The sequence below is a fragment of the Cygnus atratus genome, chromosome 13 (genome assembly GCF_013377495.2).
Source record: "Cygnus atratus isolate AKBS03 ecotype Queensland, Australia chromosome 13, CAtr_DNAZoo_HiC_assembly, whole genome shotgun sequence".
Classification (NCBI taxonomy): Eukaryota; Metazoa; Chordata; class Aves; order Anseriformes; family Anatidae; genus Cygnus; species Cygnus atratus.
Window position 1 is genome coordinate 14,792,555 of NC_066374.1, and position 10,459 is coordinate 14,803,013.

Consider the following 10,459-nt stretch of genomic DNA (forward strand, 5'->3'; position numbering starts at 1 on the left):
GGAGAAAATGAAGGTGCTGGAGTTGAAAAGAAACCCCAAAGTAAATGGGAGATGGGTGTTAAATAATGCAGTTGCGCATTGTCCATGAAAGATGGCTAACCGTGAGTAAACATCAACAGCAATGTTTGATCCCTTCATGTTTACTATTTATTCATATTTATTATTCATAAATTCCGTCACAAATGTTAGGCCTGCGCCCCAGTGAGACATTTGCATTTTATTTTGTGTTTTTTTTTTCCCCTAGTTTTGTGAACTGAGATTTAATGATTTGCTTTTCCACATAGTTCCCATGCTTACTCTCCCTGGCTCTTCCCTTCTTGTTTCAGGAAGAGATTTCTAACATGGAAAAGTGATATTTGAATAGATTCCCCTAAGGCAATCAATTTACTTTTAATTTGTCTGGAACTAAGCTTTTCTTTGTTGCAATGAGAAAGGATTGAAACTGCTGTAAAATTTATTAGCTTCCAGGAAGATTTTGAAATGAATTTTATAATGATCGTGCTGTTTGCTGTACCCAGCAGCAGTGTCATCGCGATTACAGTATAATCATACGGTTGCCGAAGACGCACTGAAATGCGGAGATAAAGCCGTGTGTCCGTGGCAGGGTACTGCTGGACAGGGGCAGCCCAAGGACCCTGCTCCCATCTCCTCACACCCGGGTTGTGGTTTGGGGCCGCTCGGGCCAGGCTGGGCTCCCCCTCCGCCTCCCCGCCTCGCACAGCACAAGCAGGTCCCGCTCTTCAGCCACCCGTTCTTTCTTATTTTTCGTTTTCAGGCAACTCCTCCGCTGCTTTTCCTTGCTCCCCATGTAATAGCACAAATGAGCTCTGCTTACTCACCTCTGCAAACCTGCTCTGACATGGATTGGATTGAACCGAGCGTCTGTTTGAAAATGGAAACTCCAGGGACTATTGTCATCGCCCAAATTGCACCTTAGATTGTATAACAGCACATGTCATCTGGCCATTTATCAGGAATATTACGTTCCCAGGCACTTGCACCTCAGTACGATTTAACTTTGTCTCTTTGGCCAGCGCTGAAGATTCCTCTGCAGATAATTCAATTGCTCTGAGAGCTGAATGGGCTCCTTTCAAACCGGTTTCATGTTGCAGGCCGTGGAGCAAGTTCAGGTACAGAGGCTTTGAATAGGAGACTGAAAGCATTTGTAGATGCAGGATGTTCGTTAACCCTTCCTTTGAACTGCGAAAGGCCCTGCGCCCGGGGGAACTGGAAGCTGTGCTGCTCCGTGCGTGCCACGTCCTCTGTCCCTCGGGCACTGCTGGAGTCCTCTGGCCCTGGGTCCCCTGGGGCACCCGTGGGCAGGCTGCGGGTGGCAGCTGTCCCACCGGGTCCTTCTGCAGCTGCTGCCCAGCTCTGACCCGCCGGCAGCACCGGGTTGGCCGTGGCACACCGCTCCTTGCCTTTGTGCAGGTCCCCTGAGGCGCGGGCAGAGATGGTTTGAAATCTGGAGCTCAACACGGGTTTTGCTGTACTTGTTGAGGAGCGTATTAACTCCAGGGGTGGCAGTTGGTTTTATTTTATTTCGTATTTGCTGCGTGAGAGCTTATGTTTAGCAAAGATGCATCTTTTCTGCCGAGCCTGGCTTCAAGATAGCTGCTCACCTTATGGCAAGGCTTCTGGCAGGATGTTTTGCACCTGGGGAATCATTTTAAAAGCAGCCCTGCCCCAGGGTGATGTGACTTGAGTTTGTGGATTTGCTCTGGGTGAAGGCAAGAGTTGCAGAGAAATGGACGCTGTCCTGCCTCGCTGCTGCAGGACCTGCTGACACAAACCAGACACAGCCGCCACCCATGAGATGGCACTTGCCCATGGAGCTGTGCCTGGTTGACCTGTTCAGCGTCTCTCCCAACAGCCTGCACACAACAAAGCATCCACGCAGCCTGATTTAGAGTAGGACTCCCCTCCCGGCATGCACATCTCGTACTCAGCTCCTTAGCAAGTCCAGCCCTGACTTCAAGCAACCGGTGCTCAAGCCCTGAGTGCACCCATTGTTTCCTCCTGCCAGGCCCCAGGGGCAATATTCACGCCAGCTTGCTAAGCCCTCTGCCATCGTGCGTCCGGCACGGATGTGGGAAGCTGCCAGTTCTGGCTGCCTGCCATTTGTCATGTAGCGCGTGATGCGGTGGTTATTACCTGGGCTTTGCTCCTTGCATTAGGAACATTTTTTAGTGCAGACAATAACAGTCGTATTGACTAGGGCAGGTCTAGAGCTGTAGAAGAATTTCCTGTCGTCCTATTTCCGATTGTTAAAGAAGGAAAAGAAAGACAGAATAGAGCAATAAAGAGCCCATGAATGTGTACGGGTGTCCTGGGTGCCGTTATGGCTGGGTGAGTCAGACCTGGCTGCGAAGGGCAGCGTGAGGAGCCCTGCCCAGCAGCTTTGTGCCTGCCCGTGCCTGGGGCAGCAGCTGCTCTTGCTCTCCAGTGCGTGTCCTGCGGCTGCTGGAGACAGATGCCAGAGGAGTCCAAACCCCTCCAAGCTGCCTTCTTTGGAGCCGTGATAGTAGAAGAGTGATGCAGTGGTTAAATGTATCGACAGCGCATGCTTATGGCATACAAATAGTATTTTATATGAACTACAGGGTTAACAAGGAAATCGGGGGCGTAGGTGAAGGTCCTCTTTTAGCTAGGGAGAAGCAGCTGCTGCTTAGAGCCCTGTGCTGGTCCCTGGCATCTGCTGCCAGCTCAGGGCTGGTCTGGGGAGCCCAAACATACGTTGTCCCTGGGAGCAGGGAGGTTTCTGGCTCTGGGATGGGGTCTCTGCAGAATGAAGCTGAGGCGTATAATGGGGACAGACGCAGGGAGGCAAAACGTGCTGTGGAGCTACTTGTCTTGGTGTCTTTGAGTGGGTGGTGACCTGTGTTCCTCTGCCTGCCAGCCCAGCGTGCACCAACTGCTGCTGGTGCAACTAGCAGATGAGCTTCTTGGTGTCCAGAGCGGTTCGTCTCCCAGGCGTATAGTCACTGCACCAACAGTCTTTAGAAAAACCACTCTTAAAGCTCAGGTCACTTTGTTGGATTTGAGGAATATCTACTTGAACTGAAGCGATTGGTGAAGCTCTTGATTTGTTTGTAACTGTAAAATGTGTCAGCTTAGAATAAATGGCTCAAGGCAAAACAAACCCACTTGTACTCTGCCCAGGGTGAGGTTTGCCTTCATCGTGGTGGCCGCGTGTACGTGTGGAGCTGAGCTGTGATGCTGGGCCAGGGAGGTGAGAAACATTGGCTCGCCCCATGCATTCCCGTGCTGGACCAGGCAGCCCAGCGTGTGCCCCAATCCAGGATTTTATAGTAGCAGAGAAACTGAAGTGATGTGTGCTCCAGCACCGCGCCCAAGGTCACACAGCACAATAAATCAGTGTCTCATCTGGGATGAGAACCCAAGATATTTCTGTACCCCCTCCAGCCATTACCAAGTCCTCTGCTATCACAGCCAGACTACACAACTTTGTATGCCTGTAGCACCCTTTTGAAGTTAAGCTGTGGATAAATAGGCAGACAGCAACACTTTCTGGGCAATTTTCTTTTTTTATTTTGCTCAAGTACTTGAAAGTAACAGAATCAAAGTATAAGAGCATTGGCTTTCAGATCTTGGTGCAGGTTGTTCTGCATGTAAGGCTCAGAGCACCTTTCTCTAAAGCTGCTGTAAAGGAGACTACCGAAACCCAGACCTCCTGCACAGCCACCCGGCACTGCGCTTCGCACCACCGGGTAGCTGCTCTGATGTAGAGAAAGAGCTAATGTTTTGCCCATAGATTTCCAATTAATTGGCTTCTTCTCCTTTAAAAAAAAATCCCTTTTTTTGAGGTCTGCCTTTTACTCGTTTGTTCTCTGTAAGTGTTAAGCTGCTCATATTTTGGTGCATTGTGTTATGTGCTGAGAATTTTTATCAGCCGCCCTAGTGCTAGAATGTGGTGGAAATACCAATGTGTCTGAGGAGCTGAGGTTATACACACAGATGTACAAAGCATCAAAATGAACTGTTTTCAGACGGACAGGAAGCAGACCAAGGCTGAGTCCGCACCTTCCCAGGGCTCAATCTATCAAGCCGACACCAACTGGGTGCGTTCTTGTGTTGTTAATAGCATTAATTCTTCAACACTGCTTTGCTGCTTTACGCGTATATAGATTACGACAGGAAGGAGCTGCATCTTTGCCTGTGAGAAGCTTGTGCTTTATGAGGGCTATCTGCAATTACAAGTTCTTATCGAGTGAAGGGAAAGCCGAAGTCGTAAGCTGAGATTGAAAAGGAGCCAGCCGTGCACGATGTTCGGTGGCAGCCACGGTCTAGTGCTCAGCAAAGGCTTGGGAAGTTGAAACTCCCGGATTTGATTTTCAGCGTTGCACTTGGTCGAGCCCCTCTGTTTCTCTGGGTCTGCCTGTCCACCTATGATGGGGCACAGCACCTCCCAGGCCGGCAGGGGATGGGGCAGTACTTTGGGGACAGCTGGCCACGTGGGGCATGAGGCTTTGCATCTCCTGCTGCCGAGAGCCATGCTTGGCTGCTCTCAGACCAGGGCAGGAGAGGTCCTTGGAAAGAGTGAAATACTATTCCATATTTCAGCCCTATAAAGTGGTGTTGGGACAGCCCTAAGTCGAGGGAAGGGATCTTTATTACTCTCATATGAATAAAGACCCAGCGCTGGAATGACACATTTAATCTTCAGCGGAGTGGGCAGTCTTGTAGATTTATAAAGGCTCTGTTGTGTGGGAGGCCAGCAGGGATTAAGCAAAAAGTTAAAACACACAAACACACACAAGAAAGAAAGCACCCCCTTCCCTCCGCTCGCTTCCCCCTCTCCAACAAGCCAAGCTTAAATGTCATGTCAAACTGCACTTAAAGCACAGTGGGTTTTAGCGTCGGTTACTAAAACCAGAAACTGCTGACAGCGCGCAGCCCGACATGTGGCACAAACCCGTTTTAATTTATCTGCCGCCGTAACTCGCTTCCCCCAGGTTTCAGGTCTGGCAGCGGCAGCAGATGACACACAACCTGTTGGAAATTGAACTCCAGTCTTCAGAGCAGCAAAGAAATGGCAGTAAAAATCCCTCTTCCCAGCACCGCTTTAAACATGATGGCTATTTGCTGTAAAATGGCGAATGTTTAGGCAGGAGCCGTGGGCAATGCCGGGAGCGGTGGCGGCACCGGGACACATGGGGCTGGGGGCCATGCTCGCCCGCTTCATACAGCCTTGTGTTTTCTCCACGCAGATCAGAGCGAAGGATTTCATTGCAGGGAAGAGTGCCGCATCCTGGGCCACTCGGACCGGTGCTGGATGCCCCGCAGCGCCGTCCCCAGCCGCGCCAAGTCCCCCGAGCACGGCAGGAACGTCATCGCCCTCTCCATAGAGGCGACGGCAGTGGACGCGGAGCCTTACGCAGACTGTAGCGCCAAAAGGACCTTCGCCACCTTCGGCAAGGAGGGCGGCGAGCCGCCGGCCGAGGAGCGGGCCGGCAACCCCAAAGGCAAAAGAACGGTGGAGCCGGCCGCCGGCAGCCCCAAGGTGAGCGGCGCCGTCCGCGAGGCGGGCAACGGCTGCGAGGCCGCCAGCCCCGTCACCTCGCCCCTGCACCTGAAGAGCCCCGCGGCCTACGGCGGCCTGCCCTGCCCCGCCGGCCGCGGGCCACAGCCCCCGGCGAACACTGGCCCTGCCCGGCCCGCGGAGGCAGAGCCCAGGGGGGCGGACAGCGAGGGCGGCCTGCAGGAGGGCAACCCGCTGCTGCAGGACCGCAGGGAGAAGGACTCGCCGGCGGCCAGGAGACTGAGGGACATCGTCCTCTGAGCAGCGCCCGGCTGCCGGAGGGGCCAGGCAGCATGCCCGGCATGGGTTGTTTTTATCGCTTACCAATGGTTCACAGATCGCTGTATTTAAAAGCTTTCCCTAAATGTATTGTTTATAAATGAAGCTGTTGTTAATGTGACAATCCCACTTGTTTCAGCAGGCGGCAGGGGTGTTCAGCAGGGCGAATTAGCGCGTTTTCCTTTCGCCGGGAGGTGGCAGAGGGCAGGGGCAGAGGTGAGGCCCAGCCTGCCAGCGGCAATGCTAGGTGCCGCATCTCTTGGATTTATATATTTTTGTACCTCAGAACTAACACAAATCTCCATTCTGCTTAAGAACCGAATTCCAAATTCTTTATTCGGTCACCTTTTTGTAGTCTAGGCAAAGCAATGGCCATTTCTCGCATACAACTTGAAAATTACAGGTCAGTGAGTTTTAATATTCACCCCACACAAGGCCGCTTCTATCTGAAGATGTTGCTATTTTGCTATGGACACCCCTGCATTTATGAATCCTTTTGCTGTCACATGCTTATCTGTACTATTATCGTATTTGATATTGCAAATTACTGTATGTCTAGTGATGGCAAAAGGCTTTCAAGTTTTAAAAAAACAAGCAAACAATCACAATCATCATACTGAAACCTTGGGGAACCTGCAGTTTCCAGACCCAGTGGAGCAAGTGCTTTTTCCAGTCCCCACCATCCATCCCCTGCAGCCTCCACCTGCTCTCTCAGGGCAGGGTGTTACAGGAGGGCATTCTGGGGAAAATTCTGCCTGAATTGCAACCGTCAGATGCACTGTGCTGAACTTTTTCCCTTATCCATTTCTTTTGCATAACTTCCAGGCAATGCATGGAAAGTTTTTTTCCAGAACTTTCTTTATTTTAGTTCCCAGATTTAGACATGCCCTGTCTCTAGTCATTTCAAAGTCAAAGTGATGGAATTATTTAAGAGATCTAAATTACCTTCTCAATTAGACACACACTTCCAAGTCAGCATTTCCCAGTTGTGATTATGCTAAGTGTGTGTGTGTATGTATGTCATCATGGCATGGATTTTAGACTGTTCTGATTTCTTTTTATCCCTGCATCATGAATAAGTATGGAGTGAGCAATAGCAATGTTAATTTAGGGGCAGACAGGTGATACGTAACAACACTACTAATTCAATTAATGTGCCTTCTTAATGGAGAAAAAATTAAAGCAATTCATTATTTTTTCTCATAATTAAGGACTTTTTTTGTGTGGGTACAAATTTACTCATATAAAATTGATTTAAAAATTGAGCTACTTTAATAGCCATTTTGTAGAAGGGAGAGAGAGAAAGGGTTTCACAGCTCTCTGCTCTCTTGCAGTGATAATTCCTCAGTGAGGTATGAGTAAGGTAGGAGGATTTCAGTTAGTGTATTATTGTTATTAACCCTTCACTTGACAGATTTTCCTACCCTAAATAATGTTTCATAGAATTTAAAATTGATTATGGGAGGGAAAATATATAGCTCTTGCCGATGTTTGCTGTACCAGCAAGTTGAAATTAGTGGTTTCTAGAGAAATAGTCTTTCTAGGTCTACATATCATGATAAAATATTTGTTACTTTGATTTATTTAAATTAAAAACGTCAACAAGAAAACAAGCTCCAGTCATTATTGTCCTCAAAATAAAATAAGCTCAAGTAATTTGTTTCTTCAGGGTGAATTGATACTGCCTGAAGTTTTAGCAATTCTGAGATAGGTCCGCAGTCAGTGTATTCCCCATGCCACTCGATAGGGCCAGGAATTTGGAAGGAACCAACAAAAAAAGGTCATCTAATGAAATTTGTGATGCTTCCCTCTCGTGTTATTACTACCTCATTCAGATCAAATCCTGTGCATTAATGTGATGTCATGTATCCCTCCTAAAAGTGAACCAGGGATTTTCCTCTCTGTTCTGGAGTTTGAGCCCATTTTTAAGGGATATGTTATTTTGTTGTTTCCTGCCTGCGTACTGTACTGCTGTCTTTTTTTTAATTATTATTATTATTTTTTTACAAATGTGTGTATTATTATAACACAAGCGGCAGAAGAAATGGGCTAGCTTGGGGCTGTTAAAGGAACTGGATTTTCTGTAACTGTTAGGCTGGGTTTATTCTGATATTACCTGTTTTTGTCAGCTCTGCTGGACTTTCTTTGGGGAAAATCCATGTATGGTTTTGCTGAGCAAAAGCACCTGCTCGATACCCATCTGTCCCTTCTGTAGAAACCGTCCCCCACCTTCAGTCGTTGTCCCCCCAGTCACCCTATGGGGCCACGGAGAGACCCCACACCTCCATCTGGGAGCAGGATGGGACCGGTGCCCCCAGCTAGCCCCAGCCCCCATCACAGGCACAGGGACAGGGAGCGCAGTCCCCTCCGCCCCATTCGCCCCATCACTCTCACCACCTGCCTCCAGCTCCTGAAAAGCGCTGGCCGTTAATTTGTGCTGAGCCTTGCCCTCTGCCTGCGGAGCTGCCACCACCAGCCCAGCGATTTTGGATGAAAAATAGATGCTAACTGAAAAGGAAGAAAGAAAGAAAAAAAAAACCAGAAACATTTCTCTAATTTACCCAGAGGAAACGTTCCTTGCCACTCTGAATAAAAGCACAGCCGAGAAGGGATGTGAAATAATTCTGTATTAAAAGGGGGCATTAAAGAGGTCAGTAAGCCCTTATGCCTCCAAGAAAATCGTTTAAACAACAGTTTTGCCTGGGCTGACCCATGCCGCAGCTGGGGACACCAAGCGAGGGGCCGTTCCCTGACACGTCCTTGCTGCGCAGGACGAGGCACCTCCGCTCCACCTCCCCTTCCCTCTTCTGAAGATTTTGCTATTTCTGTCACTGTTCCTCTGTGTCACTTGAGATGAGCTCAGGGCTGCTGGGCAAATCACAGCCTATCTTGTTTTTTTAATAGTTGCAACAAAACTGGCCATACAAAAAACACAAAGGCTGCAGGGTGGGCGATTTTTTGGGGGGTTCCAGACCTAATTAGTGCTTCTTTAATAACTTCAACCTGTCCTCAGATTTGGTTTAGGAAAATGCGCTTGGATCTGTTGGTTTCCTTCAGGCGAACTTGCTCTGCTCCCCTGTTTCTTCAGGGGAGCAGCACCCGTTTATGATTCTCTACCGAGCATGACGAGGACCTGGTCTGGAGCAGCCCATGCGATGTCCCCATGGCCCCTCACGTCACCCTCTGATGGCCTGAGTGTCCCTTCCCTGCAAGGGCACCCAGCTTCCCTGCGAGGGCACGCGGCTGTATGGAGGAGCAGCAGGGGGCTGGGGTGTGTGTTGATGGCTGAAAAAACAATCCCTGAGTGCCTGGCACGTTGTCCCGACGAGGCTGTTGCCGTTCCCTGTTTGTCGTGAAGCTGGAGGTGGCCTGTGGATCACATGTTGTGCAGAAGTGAATTTTTTTTTTCTTTTTTTTTCCGAATAGGAAACAAGTTGCTTTTGTAAAGAACACAATGTCTGATTAATATGTTGAAATTATTCTTGGGGAAAAAAAAAATCTAATTATGAATGGAAACACATTTGTCTGTCATTGGGGAGAATTGATGATCTTGTTGCTACTGCTGCTTTCGCAGCCATAGGTAATCTTTTACCCAACCTAGGAGCTGCGCTTACCTTGGGAGAGAAGCCCGGCCGACTCCACTGCAAGCACTGCCGAGATGGATCCTCTATCAGCATCAGCTGATGTTCAGCTGATCTAAGCTGGGATATAGTCTTTAAACACAAAGAGCTGGCCTAACGCAAACTGCTTTTCAGCAACCAATACCTCCTTGCACCATTCCAACGTGAAGGAAACGAGTTGCAGGTGTCACGCCTGACCGCGGCGCATTCCCGCAGCAGGAGGAGCAGCTGGTGGCACCGTCGCTGCGCGCCTGCCCGCAGACGGCAGGGCTGCAGTGGGACTTGGTGCGGTACGTCTCATCATGGTGTCTCCGTTGCTGATTATATGAAGAATAAATTGTTGTATATGCTGATACATATGTTATGTACATTTTCACAGTGATTGAATCATTGTAAACAACAAAATGGAAAAAAAAAAAAAAAGAATCACCATTCTGTCTATTTTATGAAGATGATAAAGCGGCTTTATTAAATTATTACGATTCTGTTTCAAAATGGTGTACCTGCCACATTGTTTTTTTTTTAATCTGATGAGAACTTTGTTTTCCACCTAAATGTGACTTTCTTTTCTCTGCTTTGAGCATCTAATGCATTTTAGTATTAAAGCAATTATTGAATAAAACGGAAAGTAAGTGTTTGGTTAAATATGCCGAAGTGGGTTTGCTTTGATGGGCCGAAGGTGCTGGTCTTGCAGAAGTCAGAACAAGCCCAGATCGCTGTGCGGTCTGAGGGTGCTACCACAGCCCCTTCCCCATGTGCTCCTCTCAGGGCTGTCTGGCTTTCGCATCCATAGAGGGTGCAAACCGCGGGCGGAGCTTTCCTGACCCCTAGGAGGGGTTGTCCCCACTGTCCCCAGGGGTGCCTGGGGTGGGCAGGACCTGAGCTCCATGCAGCTCCTGCCATGGCAGAGCCTCTCTGCTCTCCCCTGGCCACTTTCCATGAAGCCAGGCAGAGGGGCAGGCACGGGTAGGAAACACCGCCAACACATGCTTTTTTTCCACTGAGGCACAGTAGAGAG

The 10,459-nt window shown here is 49.2% G+C and overlaps 1 protein-coding gene across 2 annotated transcripts in view; it reads left to right on the forward strand.

The window, feature by feature from the left end:
- Positions 1-10,032, forward strand: part of PCDH19 (protocadherin 19) — a 58,782-nt gene extending 48,750 nt beyond the window's left edge. For both annotated transcript variants that reach the window (XM_035541854.2, XM_035541855.2), the window contains exon 5: positions 5,232-10,032. In XM_035541854.2, the coding sequence (XP_035397747.1) occupies positions 5,232-5,803 (572 nt within the window). In that variant the 3' untranslated portion in view covers positions 5,804-10,032. The remainder of the gene's footprint in view (positions 1-5,231) is intronic.
- Positions 10,033-10,459: the final 427 nt, after the last annotated feature.